The sequence below is a fragment of the Mirounga leonina genome, unplaced genomic scaffold (assembly GCF_011800145.1).
Source record: "Mirounga leonina isolate KUSES-001 unplaced genomic scaffold, KU_Mleo_1.0 Mir_153, whole genome shotgun sequence".
NCBI classification, from domain to species: domain Eukaryota; kingdom Metazoa; phylum Chordata; class Mammalia; order Carnivora; family Phocidae; genus Mirounga; species Mirounga leonina.
Genome location: NW_023270387.1, coordinates 19,168,395 through 19,187,166, shown reverse-complemented (window position 1 = coordinate 19,187,166; position 18,772 = coordinate 19,168,395). Strand labels below are relative to the sequence as shown.

The 18,772-nt window shown below is 38.8% G+C and overlaps 1 protein-coding gene across 1 annotated transcript; it reads right to left on the bottom strand.

The window, feature by feature from the left end:
• Window positions 1-945, bottom strand: LOC118013090 (olfactory receptor 4D5). The gene has a single exon (XM_035008742.1). The coding sequence runs from the start codon at window positions 943-945 to the stop codon at window positions 1-3; it is 945 nt and encodes a 314-aa protein (XP_034864633.1).
• Between the last annotated feature and the right edge of the window lie 17,827 nt (window positions 946-18,772).

Below are 18,772 nucleotides of genomic sequence, written 5' to 3'. Positions count from 1 at the left end.
TCAGTGCTCCAGGGGACCCAGAAGGTCTTTTTGTCTCCTCCACAGCTTTTTCATGGCCATGATCACTTCCTTGTTTCTCAGGGTATAGATGGCAGGATTCAGCATGGGAGTGACCATTGTGTACAGCACAGAGACTACCTTGTCCATAGGGAGTGTCCGAAATGGCCTTGCATAGATGTAGACACAAGGCACAAAGATTAAGGTCACTACAGCAATATGGGAGGCACAGGTGGATAGGGCTTTGCTGCAGCCTTCCCATGAGTGGCCTCGGAGCATGAATAACAGTGCCGTGTAGGATCCCAGGAGCACCAGAAAACACATCAAAGTCACCAGGCCATTATTAGACACCATCAGAAGCTCTAAGACAAAGGTATCTGTGCAGGCCAATTTGATCAGCTGAGGCACATCACAGTAAAAGTTGTCCAGCTTGTCAGGCCCACAGAATGGCAGCTGGATAGTTAGTCCCACCTGTACAATGGAGTGGATGAAGCCCCCCACCCAGGAGGCTACTATGAGGAGCCCACAGACGGTCCTGTTCATAATAAGCGTGTAGCGCAAGGGCTGGGAGATGGCCACATAGCGGTCACATGCCATCACGGTCAGCAGGAAGATCTTGATACCTCCAATGAAGTGGAAGAAGAAGAGCTGAGTCAGGCAGCTGCCAAAGGAAATGATGGGGTTGCCTGAGAGCAAGTCAACCAGCATCCTAGGTGCTGTGATGGTAGAGTAGCAAAAGTCTAGGAAAGAAAGATTGCCTAAGAGAAAGTACATGGTTGTGTGAAGGCGAGAGTCAGAGGTCACTATGGCCACAATAAGGAGATTTCCCATTACAGTCAAAAGATACACAACAGAGAAGACAATGAAGAAGAGGAACCGGAGCTCCCATACCTGAGAGAGCCCCAGAAGGACAAAGCCTGACACCTGGGAATGATTTGCTGGATTCATCTGCTTGGTATGACCTGGTAAGTGAACCTGGGAGGAAAATGGACACATTCATCATGGGATCCACAAGCTTCTCTGGAATAATTTCCTCAGCCCTTTCTGGGGAATTCTCCCCTGTCTCATTTACTATCAGATGAATGTTGTAAGCAGTTCTATAGGAAACCAAGCATTTGAACATCATATACTGGTGTAATCAAACTCCAGGAGCCTAAAACTCATGGTAACACTGATACTATTTGTAGTTCATGAAAATCAAGAATAATCAGCCCTCAAAACTTGAGAAGTGATACGCAGAGAAAAAACTGCTACCCTGGGAGTGAATCTCACTTCTGCTAGTAGCCAGCTATATAAACAGGACCAATCTTCCAAAATTCTCTATGTCTCACTTCCCTCCTCCATGATGCACCCTAGCCAAAATGCCTGCAAGGTCTCCCATAGTCTAATATTTTATAGCTATAGGTGGCCTTTATTTAGAAAACCCAAAGAATTCCCACCAGCCAAATATTTAGATATATAAGGGTCGTGAACCAGTGTTTTTCTGAAGTTAGATAAGAAAACATGCAGAAGAAGGAGCTTCCTATCCAGTGGCTCTGGGAAACCCAGAGAAACTAGAGTCCCCGGGGGAAATATTGGGAGGGGCAACTAGAATATTGAACCACCTCTGAGAAGTTTTCATGTCACTGTTAATTTTGGGGATATCATCCAAAGAATAATTTCTTATTCGTATGAGAAGCAGCAAGAGAAGGCCATAAATATTAACTGAAGGTAAAAAAAAAATCACTACCTAAATGCAAAATTGCCTCAACATCTGAAAACCTTAAAATAAAAAGGGCGTTTTATATATTTAAGTATTTTTAAAAGATACTGAGAAAGCTAGCTATTTGTAAGAATTCTAGAATGAATCTCTTCATACTCTTTAAGAGAAATGTGAAGTATCATTCCACACTTAATTTTTAGTATGATTTTTCAACTATATTTTCCCTCCTTTGTTCTTTCTTCATTCAATATGTATTTATTAAGCATCTTTTATTTACTAAGCACTACATTAAACACTAAGGTTTAAAAAATAAGACACAAGTGATCTAACATGTCACACTCTGCATGGGACCTTCACCTTATGACACCTGCCCACCCCTCCAGTTTCGTCATTTTATACATAGCCCCCTCACACATACACTATGATCTAGCATACCGACCTACCAGAAGTTCCTTGAATTTGCCATGCTCACCCCATGCTTCCCTGATTTTCTTTATTAATCTCTACATACTTATTTTATCTTAATTTTAATGAAATGTTTCAAATACACAAAGTTGGGATTTCCAGTTTCAGCTTAAACATGTGAAGAACTTGGAAATCAATACTCTTACCCTTGAAGCAAGAAGAAGCTAAATAAAATGAAAGGCAATGACTTTTCTTAGAGCCATCAGAGAACAGAGGTCACAGAGCAAAACACTCCCTCAAAACCTGGAGAGACGAGGGAAGCAACACAGATTCATAGCAGAGATCTGCTTAGCTGGTGCAGAGCCAACTGAAGGCAAACACTGGTAGGAGCACTTCAATAGCAATTTTGACAAGTTGCTGGAGGCTGAATGTGGACTAGTATGATAGTGGGAAACTCCTGGGAGCTACAGTCTTAGGGAAACCCTACACTTTCGTGGGCTCCATCTCCATGGTGAAGAGTGAAGAAAGATACTCTCCTGGCACCATTAGTCATGAGACCCTTCAGGTGTATGGTGGGTCATATGCTTGGGGGTGATTGCCAACATGTATCTTGGGAGGATTAGAGATAAAGGAAGTTCCAAAAGAAGTTTTATATGTTAAGGTGGACTTACAGGATCCTGGGGGTCAGGCTAAGATTGCCTTTTGCCCTTAGCAAAGTATTAACATCGAGGCAGCTGAGTCCCTAGAGGAATGTCACTCTGCCTGTTTCAAGGACTTGTCAGTGGGCTATAGATAGTAAGGAAATTTAATAATTTCTCTTCTGCCTTTGGTTCCCACATCGGGCATATCTAAGTCAACAACAGAAAACCAAAGTTAAGGAGAAAAATCTTGATAGAAGTCAGAGGGAAAATTTTCTCAACAAAAGAGGAACAAAAATGAGAATTAGAGGGCAAGGCTTGTCAGAAACCAAGAAAACAAGAAATAAGTGGACTGATTGATATATTTAAACAAGTGTTGAAAGAGAGAAAAAGAGCACCAGCCTAGAATTCTAAATCCAGCAAAACTGTCCTTTAAGCATTACAGAGAAATAAAGACTTTCTCAGGCAAATACCAGCTGAAAGAATTCGCTAGCAAACCCACCCGGCCAGAAATGTTAAAAAGAAGTTCTTTAGGGAAAAAGAAAACGATGTCGATCAGAAACTTGCATAGACTTAAAAAAAAGGAAGAGGGTTGGAGAAAGAATAAATGAAGATAAAATAGCTTAAAATTTTTCTTATTCTTAAAAGAAAAATAACAATGTATTGGGGTATGGATAAGTAAACAAAGTTATGAGTAAGTAAATGGAATGACAGCAATGTCATAAGGGATGGGAGTATATTCATTTGCCAAGGCTACAAAACAAAGCACCCCAAATTAAGTGGCCTAAACAGAAAAAATGTATTGTCTCAGTTCTGGATGGTAAAGCCTCAAGACCAAGGTGTTGGCAGGACTGGTTCATTCTGAGAACTGTGAGGCTGTTTCTTGCTTCTCACCTCACTTCCAGGGGTTTGCTGGCAACCTTTGGCATTCCTTAGCTTGTAGAAGCATCCCCCACATCTCTGCCTTCATCTTCACACTCCATTCTCTACATGTGGGCTTCAGATTTTCCCTAAGGACACCAGTCCTTTTGCAATAGAGCCAATCCAATGACTTCATTTTAGCTTGATTACCTGTGTAAAGGAGCTGTCTTAAAATACACTCACATCCTGGGACACTAGGGGTTAGAACTTTAACATATGAATTTGGGAGAAGGTGGTGGGATACAAAATCGAATCCTTACAGGGAGGGAGGAATTGGGAATACTCTTGAGGAAGAGAACAAAGGCAAAAGAAATGTAGATAAAATTAAATTTCCTTACAACTTGCAGCCCTTTGATAAATTCCAGAGACATGCAGAGTGTGACAATGCCGAAGGAACTCAAGGCTATCTTAATGTTAATGCCTTGCCAGAGGCAAAAACAACCTTAGCTTGACAATAGCCAGACCTCGGGGATCCTGTAAGTCTTCTTTAACATATGAAAATGACTTTAGAGACTTCCTTTATCTCTACCCGCCTCCCAACTTAAAAGTATATAATCAATCATTCCTCACAATCACAGTGCGGCTCTTTCTGCCCATTGGTCCTGTCCCTGTGCTTTAATAAAAACACCTTTTTGCACTGCAAATGTTTCAGGACTTCTTTCTTGACCTTTTGCTCGGTGGCCCCACAGCACTCTGACCTATAGATACAATACAATGTCAACCAACATTCCAGCAAGCTATTTTGTAGATATTTACAAGCTGATTCTAAAATGTATATGAAAAGCAAAAAGCCTAGAACAGCCAACACAATATTGAAGAAAAACAATGTTGGGTGACTCACACTAACTGATCTCAATACTTACTGGGATGTCAAAAGTTACCATAATCAAGGCAGCATAATATTAGAGAAAAATAGAAACATAGATCAATGGAATATGCTAGTCCAGGAAAAGAAAAAAAACATACAGACAACTGATATTTGACAAAGAAGCAAAGGAAATTCAATGGGGAAAAGATTTTCTTTGAAACAAGTGGTGCTGGAACAATTGGACATCCATATGCAAAAAGAAATTGTACACAGATTTTATATCTTCCATGAAAATTAACTCAAAATGAAACATAGCCCTAAATGTAAAATTCAAGCTATAATATTTCTACAAAAAAAAAAAGAAGGAAATTTACAAAAATTTTGGGTTTGGTGATCTGTTTTTACATGCAACAGCAAAAGCATAATCGATAAAAGAAAAAAATGATAAATTGGACTTTTTTAAAATTAAAGATTCCTGCTCTGCAAAAGACACCATGAAGAAAATCAGAAGACAAGTTGCAACTCGGATAAAATATTTGCAAAACATATATCTGTAAAAGATCCAAACCCAAAATATACAAGGAACTCTTATAACTCAACAGTAGGAAAGCAAGCAATCCAATGAAATGGGCAAAAGATCTGAACAGATATCTCACCAAAGAAGATATACAGGTGGCAAATAAGCATATGAAAAGATGCTACACATCATTTGTCATTAGGAAATTACAAACAGAGTAGTTTTCCATGGAGATACAGGACAACAGTTCTGGTAGCACTATACATGTATATAGGAACTGAACAATTGAGGAAGTGAATGGCAATGGTAAGAGCGAGGTTTCTCACTGTTAGAGTGTAAGCTTACAGATAAGCAAGAAAAAAAGGTTAGAATGATCCATGTTGTAATGGACTACAGTTGGAGCTATCAGTAGGAACTCATGTTTATCTTAATAAAGATACAGATGGTTACAAATCGAAATATACACATGGGTAAGTAAACACTCATATATTTCCTTGCTCTGTCCGCATAAAATACCTGAAAGCGGTGACATCCCAGTAGCAAAAGCACACAGAGCCCTCAGACCTTGATTTCTAATTCAGTCTCTAATAAACGGAACAATGACTTCTTGGAGAAATAGCGGATTCTAGGACGGGGGCAGGAATATGCAGGATGAGCCTGGAACACAAGTAAGACTTGTTACGGAAGCACTCAAAAAAGTTGATGAGTTATGTCAAAAGGACACAGGAGCCAAATAAACAAGCTCTCAATGGCCAAAGCTGAAACAATTTTGTGCAACAAAATAAAGTAGCATTGGATTATAATCAAAGGCATAAAATAAACATCCATGATACACATATATGATTGAATAAATAAATGGGGGAGAATAGAGACACCTCCCTGGGAGAAGAATTCCAAATAATTTAGGTAGATACTTTATCCTCAAGGAGGTAAACTCCTTAAGTGTAAATTACAGTGAGTCACTACTACTAAGGTACGAAAAGTGAGAAAAAAATAGTTCCAAATGGAGAAAAGCTGAAAAACACTTTTACAGTGACATCAATAGTGATGTTATGTTGATAATATGCATCCTTGATCTATGTGACATTTATATCACATACATAATAGGATATCATGACAAAGAAGGGTTTCTTTCAGAAAAATAAAGGTGAGGGTGCCTGGGTGCCTCTGTCTGTTAAGTGTCTGCCTTAAGCTCAGGTCATGATCCCAGTATCCTGGGAACGAGCCCAGCATGGAGCCCTGCATGGGTTTCCCTTCTCAGTGGGGAGCCTGCTTCTGCCCCTCCCCCTGGCTCGAGCTCTCTCTCTTTCTCTTTCTCTCACTCTGCACTCTCTCTCTCAAATAAATAAATAAAATTCTTTAAAAAAAAGTAAGGATGGTTTAACATTTAAAAAGCAGACAATGTAAATTATCATATTAATAGAATAAAAGAAAACATTATATGATCATTTCAACTGATATGGAAAAAGCATTTGGCAAAATTTGACATCCGTTCATAATTATTAGGAATAGAAAGACATATTCTCAACCTTATAAAAGATACCTACAATCTATGGTGAAATCTTGACTACTTTCACCTAGGTCAAGGACAAAGAAATGATGGCCCTTCTTATCAGTATCAAAAAAATGAAAGACAGAAAAATTGGAAGGAAAGAAATCAAAATTGTCCCTGTTCACAAGCAACATAACTGTTCATGGAGAAAATCCTAAAAATATAAAAAATAAATTAAAACCATTATGAGAGAAACGTTCTAAAAATATACTTTAAAAAAACCACTTTGGGGGGCGCCTGGGTGGCTCAGTTGGTCAAGCGACTGCCTTCAGCTCAGATCATGATCCTGGAGTCCCGGGATCGAGTCCCGCATCGGGCTCCCTGCTCGGCAGGGAGTCTGCTTCTCCCTCTGACCCTCCCCCCTCTCATGTGCTCTCTCTCATTCTCTCTCTCTCAAATAAATAAATAAAATCTTTTAAAATAAAAAAAAAAACACTTTGGGATTTATTCATCTAGCAATATAGTTTCCAGAATATATAAGTAAAATGTTATAATTATTATAATTACAGGAAAAAGCAAATAAGTCCAGATGTCAGAAACTGCCAAATTATGTAAACAAAAAAATATATAATACTATAGAGAATTTGTGTTTTTTTTCCTAAAGATTTTATTTATTTGTTTTGAGAGACAGAGAGAGAGAGAGCACATGCATGAGCAGGGGGAGGGAGAGGGGCAGAGGGAGAGGGAGAAGCAGGCTCCCCACTGAGCAGGGAACCCAATGTGGGGCTGGATTCCAGGACCCTGGGATCATGACCTGAGCCGAAGGCAGATGCTTAACCAACTGAGCCACCCAGGTGTCCCGCTATAGAGAATTTGAATGACACAGATAACCAGCTTAAACTAATAAATATATAAAGCAGTATACTCCCCAAAACAGAAAGCGATATTGTTTTCAAATACCTATGTGTTTTCCCCCCAAATTGTCCATGTATTATGTCACAGAAAAAAATTCAATGAATTCTCAATGACAGAATTTATATTATTAGAAATTAGTAGTGAAAATGTAGGTAAAACAAATCATCCACTAAGAAATTTAAAAATATCTTTTCACTAATATACATATATATACTATATCTTTTAATTAACTCTCTCATTTAAGAATTCAAATGTAAATGTTAAATATATTTAGAAAATAATAGTGAGAGTACTATAAAAAATTTGCAGGCAGTTGGCTAAGTAGTAAGAAGAAAAAATTATAGCTACAATTTTCTAACTTTTCCTCTCTTCCTAAGAGAGCATATCATGGAAGGGTTTTTTGGGGGTTTTTTTCATGGAAGGGTTTTGCCCAACATATCTGCCAAGTAAAATTTAGTTTCTTTTTTTTTAAGATATTGATTGATTGATTGATTGATTGATTTGAGAGAGAGATAGCAGACAAGCAGGGGGAGCAGGAGAGGGAGAAGCAGACTCCCCACTGAGCAGGGAGCCCAATGCGGGCTTGATCCCAGGGCCTCCGATATTAGCCAAAGGCAGACGCTTAACTGACTGAGCCACCCAGGTGCCCCGAATTCCAGTTTCTTCATACACAACTTCGTGACCGCAGGAAGCACAGCCTTTCTTGGCTGAATATTCAACCCTATAAACTTAGCTTAAACAGAGTCAAATCAGACTAAAGGTCAAGTAGAAGCAATATATTTGAAATGCACCACATCCCCATCTCCAACTGCCTACACAATTCATAACTGCAGTGACTACTAATCCAAACTGATGTATGAACTATTACCACGTAGTATCTTCACATAGCTTTATTCTATATGAGATCATTACTTAAGCATCTGTCTCTCCTATCAGCCTATAAGACCACAAAGACAGAGACTGTGCCTTATTGATCTTCCTAACCCAGAACCTTAAAGGTGCTTGACACATAGTAGAATATCAACAAGTATTTGTTAAAGGAAGAAAAAAGGAAGGGAGGGTGGGAGGGACAAGGAAGGAGGGTAGGAAAGAAGGGAAGGTAGAATTTTTGACTGGTGACTGGCACCTTGGGAATTATTTTAGGGTTGTTCTCTTCAGTTGACCTCTGATATCACATTACCTATTTAGACAGTAGGTCTAAATAATAGAGAGCACCGTTTTGTATCAAGTAGGCACTGTTTGTTGGATGCAATATTACCTTTAGATCCAGGCTGAAAGGACTCTTGCCCAGGATCACTTACCTTCACAGGGGCAAGACATTGGAGGGGCCAAGGTGAAGGGCCCGTGGGGTCGTTTGCCCACCCCCCTGCCATGGCAAGAGTAAATGGAGACCCAAATAAATGCCTAAACATTTAAAGTTATAACTCAAGCTAATAAACTGTTAAATGAAATATATTCTTGCTCACTCACTGAAAACACTTTTGTAAGGTCCAGAAAGCCAGGTCTGAATTTGGAAATTTGGTCACATAGGAGTTCTGCTCTGAAATGTGACAGGATGGGAAGAGGCAACTCCATCCCGCTTGCTTTGTCTTCACCCTGGCTCCATCTGGCCCACGAGGGGCCCTCATTGTGGGCATGTGTGCACCCTAGTTTGCACATTCAAGCTCTGTCTCTTGCCCCACCACCCAGTCAAAGAGGAGTCACCCCCAGACCATCCCTCAGGCCTGGGGGATATGCTTACTTCTGTCACAGACCATCTTTGGGAATGCAGTCCTCAAAAAGACTCTGGAAGTGGGATTAGGACCATTTAGACAAAGTTCTAAGCATTGAGAGCATGGTGGGGAGGGGTAACCTGGACCCCATGGGCACTTCACCTTGGTGCTTCTACTGCCTTGGGACAAGAGTCCTTGTGGCCTGAGTCTAAAGATAATACTGCATCCAACAAACTGAGTGCCTATGTTATACAAAACTGTACTATTTTATGTTTTTGTAATAAATGTGTATCAACGACCCCTGAAGAAAAATTAAAAGAAACATTATAATAAAAAAGTAAAATGAAAACCAGAAAAATTCAGGAAATAGGGAAAACCTGGAAAAAAATTAGCTGAGAAGACTTTTAATGTTTACTCAAATTCCCATCTTCCTGAACCACTTCAGCTTCAATGAGAATAATCTACATTTGTGCTGCCCAATACAGTAACCCTTGGCCACATGTGACAATTTAAAATTAAATTAATTAAAATTAAATTGAAAGATCAGTTTTTAAGTTTTTCCATATTTCTAGCGCTCTCAATAGCTCTGTGTGGCTAGGGTTTACCATACTGAACAGTACAGATATAGAACATTTCTATCATCACAGAAAGTTCTACTGAACAGCACTTTTAAAGAAAAAGAAAGAAAAGAAAAAAGCTCCATTTTGACTTTCAAATGACCTTCATTGATGACATTGATGAAAATCAAGCAATAACTTTCGAGGTTAATTATGTTACAATGATCTGGTGCCACTTTTGAATTCCCTATCAATGTCTCCCTTACATTCGATAGTTATTTAAGAAATTATAATGTAGGGTGCCTGGGTGGCTCAGTTGTTACGCGTCTGCCTTCAGCTCAGGTCATGACCCCAGGGTCCTGGGATGGAGCCCCACATCGGGCTCCCTGCTCGGCAGGAAGCCTGATTCTCCCTCTCCCACTCCCGCTGCTTGTGTTCCTGCTCTTGCCATCCCTCTTTCTGTCAAATAAATAAATAAAAATCTTAAAAAAAAAAAAAGAAATTATAACATAAGCAATAACTTCAAAAAATCTTATTCCTGATATGAAACATTTTGTAAGATCGCCTCAAAACCTTAAAGAATTAGACAAGATGTTCTGTTTGGACCAACAGAGAATATCCTAGTTTGAATCCAAGATTCTGTGAACAGCCTGACAAAAGCCCATATTCTTGTGGAAACTATATCAAAGAGCCTGGATTCTAGTTCAAGTTTTGCACTAAAATATATATGTGATCTTGGGAAAGTTAACCTCTCTCAATTTTAGTTTTCTTGCAGTAAAATGCAAATGGTAAAAATATGCCCAATTTGCCTCACTGAGGCATTTTAAGGATGATCTAGGAATATCAAACTTAAATAAGGTATGATTAATATCCTAAAGAAGAGGGGCACCTGGGTGGCTCAGATGGTTAAGCATCTGCCTTTGGCTCAGGTCATGATCTCAGGGTCCTGGGATCAAGCCCAGCATCGGGCTCCCTGCTTGGCGGGGAGCCTGCTTCTCCCTCTCCTTCTACTCTTCCCCCTGCTTGTGCTCTCTTGCTCTCTCTGTCAAATAAATAAATAAAATCTTAAAAAAAATATCCTAAAGAAGGTATGATTTTTTTCCAAACTGTATGATTTTAAGCAAACGTATTGTTATAGATGGGCCAAGATGGGGAAGATTTTACTCTGGTTCATCACATCTGAAACCTTCCCTTAGATTTTATGGGCTCTTCACTGCTATAGATCTTATAGCTGGAAATGTAAAGGTAGATTTCATATTTTTAACTGGCATAGTCAGTCTTCAACACACATTGTTTCCTATAGGTCTGTGCATACATGTGTGAATTCTCTCTTTCCTCCAATTCAGTGATGATTTATTCTCAGAATTTTTTGTTTGAAGCAGAGAGTTCTAGCAGCTAAAACATAATGCACCAGTTATTTATTAGAATGTGAAAGTTATGCATATTATTTTATATGGAAAGACAAGGAAATAATCACTTTGTGAATTAAGATTAAAATATAAATTAGGAATAAATTTGGGGCACTTGGCTGACTCAGTTAGTATATCATGCTACTCTTGATCTCAGGGGTATGAGTTCGAGCCCCATGTGTGGCATAGAGTTTACTTAAAAAATAAATTAAAAATTTAGAATAAATTTAAAATGTGATAAATGTCCCTAAAAGATTCTAGATCTAGCACTATTGGGAGGAAAATATTCCTTCTGTTTGGAGGACTGAGGAGCTGTCACACCTCAAGGGCAGGAGTGTGTTATATTCATTTGGGGATCTCTACTAGCAAGCACCTAGCAAGTGCTCAGTAACTCTAACATTTGCTAACACTGTACCAACAAGCTTTGACAGAGAAGATAGCAGGTACCCAGCAACCGTCTGCAGACCCTGGCTTTGGCACCCATTAACTGTGAACACCCAGGCAAAGTCTCTCACTTGTTCTGAGTCTAATCTGTATAATACGGGCAATGATGCCTACCTTGCAGTTTTCTATATTGTAAAATATGCATAATGACACTTACCCTGTAGGGATGGGTTAAGTGTGAAATTAGACAATGTATAGGAAGCTTTTAGCTCAACGGCTGGAAGGGAGCTAGGTAGCACTAACTTGCATATAAATAAATGATAGCTGTATGTTGAAGTTTGGGGAGGATTTTTAACAGTCAGAAATAGCGTGGAAGAGAAATAACACATTTCAGAGGTAAGAGACAGATGAAGAAAATATGTGGAGATATGACAGTGGAGAGAATGTCTGGGTAAAGTGAAAATGTCTAGCTTGAACTAGTAATCGTGGTAAGAGATAATATCGGAAAAGTAGGTAGAGGGCTGATTATGACCTCACCTTCAGGTAAATGTCAGATTAAAGAGTTCCTGTTTTTGAGTTTATGAGCAAGGGAGTGAGGGAATCAAGCTTAGGCCCTATTACTGCCCAGCTGTGGTATTTGAACATTCAGTTTAAGTAACAATTTAAAGTTTGTGAATTCTCCCGGACTGAGAGAATCACAGATGCATATACTTTTTGTTCAATCACTCTATTTAAGTGAACATGTGTTACTTTTTAGAAAGGAACTAGTTAGTCTAATTTTAAATCTGATCCCTCACCCTGAAAGTGGAACAAGACCACAGCAGGAAAAATGGTCTTAGGTTTTAACACAAAGTCATTCAGCTTTTAGGCCACTTGCTGAGTTCTCTCAGTGCTAGCTGATAGCAGAGTCACGAACTAAACTCAGTGCCATGTTTCTCCAATGGGTAATTTCAGGCTTGAACATCTCCAAATGAAGGAAGAAAAGCCTAAGAAATACATGAGAATAGCTGTGGTGCACTTACCGGTGCTTCCCATTTAGGATATCCCAATAGTAATCATCGATATATAAATTCAGGTCAAAATATGTAAGACTGCAAAGGTTCCATTGGGCCTCTGAGAGGCTTTGGGGAGTGAAAGTTGTTAGTTTTAGTGCAAAGGGATTATTGACAGAGCAGGAGGTAAACCTGCCAGGTGCTCTCCCAAGCCAAAGGTCACTGGGGACCACATACAGGACCAGAGCATGGGAAAGGCAATGATTCAAGGATCAATTAACTGATCTCCCTCTAGTTTGGAAATGTTTCTATATCACATCACAGCCCCATAATTCAAAGATTAAATTTGTAATGATTTGTCTCCAAAATTCTCTTTTCCCATCTTTCTCTTGCATCCTCTTTTGTAGCCATATGCCAAATGACTATATAGATCGAAGACTTAAATGCAAAAAAATAAACTAATGAAAAGGTTCAGAGAAAGTGAGAGTTCAGACAACTACCTGGAACCTGTACCTCAATCTGACTTTATTATCCTCTACCAGCTGCTTTTTGCACAATTACTCTTGTTAAAGATTTAAAAGATCATTTATATATTTGATCATATTTATACATATTCATGAGGAAAATTGTATACTGCACAAAATTCTCAAATGTGTTGACACCTTAGAATATATCCTTCAGAAATACTCAGTCTACTGAATGCTTGTTGTATATTGATTTCCAGAAAATTTACTCCAATTCAGTTATGGGAGACCCAATCACACCACATTCTCACTACCAATAGATATTATCAATTTTTACATTATATTCAGTAGAAGTTCATAAAATATAATTTTAATATATTTTTAAATTATTATTGAGGATAAATATTTCTTGTCTTTTCAAAATTCTTCCAAGACTTTCAGGTTGATATTAACAACTTTTCTGTTCCTTGCCCAGACTTCGCAAGTGTTATTTGTTCCTGTAAACTTTGTTTTTATTATTTTTGTGTTATTTATTAAGAAGAGAAACTGTATTTACCTATAAATATGCACACTTTTACATATTCATATGCATGTGCATATGAATACATAAGTAGTATGCATGCATTTTAATATATGTTAACATGTATATTTATTACTTATATCAACTGTTATGTTCTTGACTGTTTAGTGGTCAAGACCACTTTTTTTGTTTTTTAAATATTATTTCATAGTTTTTTTCTGGGGTGCCTGGGTGGCTCAGGCGTTGGGAGTCTGCCTTCGGTTCAGGTCATGATCCCAGGGTCCTGGGATTGAGCCCCACATCAGGCTCCCTGCTCCACGGGAAGCCTGCTTCTCCCTCTCCCACTCCCCTTGCTTGTGTTCCCTCTCTTGCTGTGTCTCTCTCTGTCAAATAAATAAATAAATAAATAAATAAATAAATAAATAAATATAAATAAAAATCTTTAAATATTATTTCATAGTTTTTTTTTATGTTTAGAGAAGCCTTTCCCATTGAAATAGTCATCCTATATGACCTAAATTTTATTCTGTTTTGTTCCTTTATTTATTTTCCATTTAAATCTATAGAGAGTCTGGAAGTTTCTTAGGTGAAGCAGTAACATTTTTTTAAGAAGCTAAATTTCCAAACTCTATTTATTGTATAAATTAGATCTTTGCTATTGGTTTGTGATATCTTTTTTGTCATACACTAAGTTTTTCTACATATATCAAGATTTGTTTCAACATTTGATTTGATTTCATTAAAGGGTCTGTCAATTCTCTTACTAGTATGCTTTACTTGTTTTTAAAACAATACATTTATGTATATTTTGCTTATTTGAATTTAGCCATAAATCTAGAAAAATGTTAGATAATGGTGATAGCAAAAATATTTGTCTTCTTTCTTTTATTTTAATATCTATGGTTTTTATTTTTCTCTGTGAGGGAAGATCAATTTATTACTAGATTATTAAATATTTTGAAGTTTTTTTGGTTTTTGCATTATTTTATTGAGATTATCAGTATTTTGTAGTTAGATTAGTTTATGTACATTTTTTAATATAAATAGATTCTAAAATTTCTGGATGAAATTTTAATGCTGTTGTTTTAGTTTGTGAGTATTAGTTTTAGGACTTTTACATCTGTATCCAGTGGTAAAATCAGTCTATAGACATTACATTTCATGCTGTCTTGGTAGGTCTTGATATCCAGATAACACTAATGAACTAGGGACCATCTCGAGTTTTCCCTGATTCTGGAAAATTATTTTTTGATGCTTTTTACAGAACTCACCAAAAATGTTTACTAGGGTTGCATCTTGTTGTGGAAAATCACATCACCCTATGTTCATCACAACAAGTGCCCTTCTTAGTCCCCAACACCTACTTCACTCACCCCCCTACTCTCCTCCCTTCTGGTAACCATCAGCTTGTTCTGTATAATTAAGAGTCTGTTTCTTGGAGTTTGGAGGAAAGATGGCGGAGGAGTAGGGGACCCTATTTCAAATGGTCCCTGGAATTGAGCTGGATATCTACCAGACCACTCTGAGCACCCATGAAACCAGCCTGAGATGTAAGAAGATCTGGATCTCTACAAACAGAATAGTGGTTGTTTTTGAGGTATGAAGTGGGGAGCCATTATCCCGCAGGCAGATATCAGAGGATAAATGGCAGCAGGAGGGTGCCTGGCTGTGGGGATCCTATACCACTGGTGAGTGACAGCCTCACGTGCTGCGGACGGGGCACAGACTCGCAGACTGGTAGCAGCAGGGAAAGGATGTTAGGGCAGCCCCGGGGCGGGAACCCAGAGCGGTGGGGTCGCGCCTGTGAACTGGGAGCGGCTGGCAGTTTTAGAAGCACAAAGGGCAGAGACATGCCCAGACCTGGAGGCAGAACTGGGGGCGCTGCAGAGGGGCACACAACCCAGGACGCTGCAGTTTATAGCAGCAAAGACAGAAACGGAGACTGTGTGGCCTGGAGAGCTCACTGAAGAACAGACTGCGGTCTCTCTGCTCTGAGGCAGAGGGTTGGAAATGGTCTCTTCTGCCCTGACTCACGGAAGAGACGCGGAAAGCCACCAGGGAAAGCCGCCAGAGAACAAAAGCCCCAAAAACTGATTCCCATTGAGCCCATCCCCCGCCACAGGAGCGCAGGGCAACTCTGCCCAAACAGGTTTGCCTCAGTAACAGCGCGGCAGGCCCCTCCCCCAGAAGACAGGCTGGGAGAACAAGAGGCCAGCAACCCTAAGGTCCCTAGAAAACAGGTGCATCTTGCTTGGGTTCTGGTCAATAATTTGGACTCTATACATTCCCTCAAACACCCACCAACAGAATGACTAGGAGGAGGAGCCCCCCAAATAGAAAAGACTCAGAGATTATGACTTATGCCGCAGATTTACAATGGGTGCAGATATAACCAAGATGTCGGAGATGGAATTCAGGCTAGCAATTGTGAAGACAATGGCTAGAATGGAGAAATCAATTAATGGCAACATAGAATCTCTAAGGGCAGAAATGAAACCTGAATTGGCAGAACTTAAAAATGCTATCAATAAGATCCAATCCAATCTAGATAATCTAACAGCTAGGGTAAGTGAGGCAGAAGAACGAATAAGTGACCTGGAAGACAATATAATAATAAAAAGGGAAAAGAGGAGGCCAGGGAAAAACAACTCAGAATCCATGAAAATAGAATCAGAGAAATAAGTGACACCATGAAGCATTCCAATGTCAGAATAATTGGAATCCCGGAGGGAGTGGAGAGAGAGAGAGGACTAGAAGATATATTTGAGCAAATCGTGGCTGAGCACTTCCCTAATCTGGGGAATGAAACAAACATTCGCATCCTAGAGGCAGAGAGGACCCCTCCCAAGATCAAGGAAAATTGTAAATATCTATTCCCCCAACATGGGAGCAGCCATGTACATAAGCCAACTGTTAACCAAAATAAAGAGTCATATTGATAACAATACGTTAATTGTAGGAGACCTCAATACTCCACTCTCAGCAATGGGCAGATCATCTAAGCAGAAAATCAACAAGGAAACAAGAGCTTTGAATGATACACTGGACCAGATGGACCTCATAGATATTTACAGAATATTCCCCCTAAAACAACAGAATACTCATTCTTCTCGAGCGCACATGGAACTTTCTCCAGAATAGACCACATACTGGGTCACAAATCAGGTCTCAACCAATACCAAAAGATTGAGATTATTTCCTGCATTTCTTTTTTTTAAGAGTTTATTAATTTATTTAAGAGAGAGGGCGCACACATGAGTGTAGGGGAGGAGCAGAGGGAGAGGGACAAGCAAACTCCACCTCAATCGCGGAGTTCAACACAACACTCGATCCCACAATCCCAAGATGACAACCTGAGTGAAAACCAAGAGTCCGATGTTCAACCGAGCCACCCAGGTGTCCCAAAATCTGTTGCATTTCTATACACCAATAATGAAGCAACAGAAAGAAATTAAGAAAAAAATCCCATTTACAATTGCATCCAAAATGATAAGATACCTAGGAATAAACTTAACCAAAAAGATGAAAAACCTATACTCTGAAAACTATAGAACACTCATGAAAGAAATTGAAGATGACACAAAGAAATGGAAAGACAGTCCATGTTCATGGGTTGAAAGAACAAATATTTTTAAAATGTTATACTACCCAAAGCAATCCACACACTTAATGCAATTCCTAACAAAATACCACTGGCATTTTTCACAGAACTGGAACAAATTATCTTCAAATTTGTATGGAACTACAAAAGATCCTGAATAGCCAAAGCAATCTTGAAAAAGAAAAGCAAAGCTGGAAGCATCACAATTCTGGACTTGTTATATTACAAAACTGTAGTAATCAAAACAGTATAGTAGTGGCACAAAAATAGACACATAGATCAATTGAACAGAATAGACAATGCAGAAATAAACCTACAATTATATGATCAATTAATCTTTGACAAAGCAGGAAAGAATATCCAATGGGAAAAAGACAGTCTCTTCAACAATGGTGTTAGGAAAACTAGACAACATGCAGAAGAATGAAACTGGACACTTCCTTACACTTTACACAAAAATAAATTCAAAATGGATTAAAGACCTAAATGTGAGACCTGAAGCCATAAAAATCCTGGAAGAGAACATAGGAAGTAATTTCTTTGACATTGGCCAGAGCAACTTCTTTCTAGATGTGTCTCCTGAAGCAAGGGAAGCAAAAGCAATAATAAACTTTGGGATTAGGGGTGCCCGGGTGGCTCAGTCAGTTAAGCATCTGCCTTCGGCTCGGGTCATGATCCCAGGGTCCTGGGATCGAGCCCCACGTCGGGCTCCCTGCTCAGCAGGGAGTCTGCCTCTCCCTCTCCCTCTGTCTGCCGCTCTGCCTACTTGTGCTCTCTCTCTCTCTGTCAAATAAATAAATAAAATCTTTAAAAAAAAATAAACTTTGGGATTAAATAAAAAAGCTCTGCACAGTGAAAGAAACAATCAACAAAACTAAGGCAACCCATGGAATGGGAGAAGATATTTGCAAATGCCATATCTGATAAAGGGTTAGTATCCAAAATCTATAAAGAACTTATCAAACTCAACACCCAAAAAACAAATAATCCAATTAAAAATGGGCAGAAGACATGAACAGACCTTTCTCCAAAGAAGACATTCAGATGACCAACAGGCATATGTAAAGACGCTCAATGTCACTCATCATCAGGGAAGTACAAATCAAAACTACCGTGAGATATCACCTCACACCTGTCAGAATGGCTAACATCAACAACACATGAAACAACAGGTGTTAGGGAGGATGTGGAGAAAAAGGAACCTTCATGCACAGTTGGTGGGAAATGCAAACTGGTGCAGCCACTCCGGGAAATGGTATGAAGGTTTCTCAAAAAGTTAAAAATAGAACTACCTTACAATCCAGCAATCACACTATTGGGTATTTACCTAAATAATGCAAGAACACTAATTCAAACAAAACAAACAAAAACAAACCAAAAAAACAAGAACACTAATTCAAAGGGATACATGCACCCCTACATTTATAGCAGCATTATTTATAATAGCCAAGATGTAGAAGCAACTCAAGTGTTCATTGATTGATGAATGGTATTTATACCATTTTAAAGTCCTTATTCCTCTGTCTTCGCATTTACCTTTGGACTATGTGGTAGTCCGTTTTCAATGGTATCCCTTAAATATCACCTATTGCTTATATAACAGTTAATGAGCTTTTTCAACTTTCTTCTTCCCCTTTCTCTCTTCCTTATTTTAGGGCATTGCTTCTAGTTTTTTTTCAGAACAAACAACACATAACATGTGTTATATTCATATGAAAAAGTATTGTTCTATCATCAT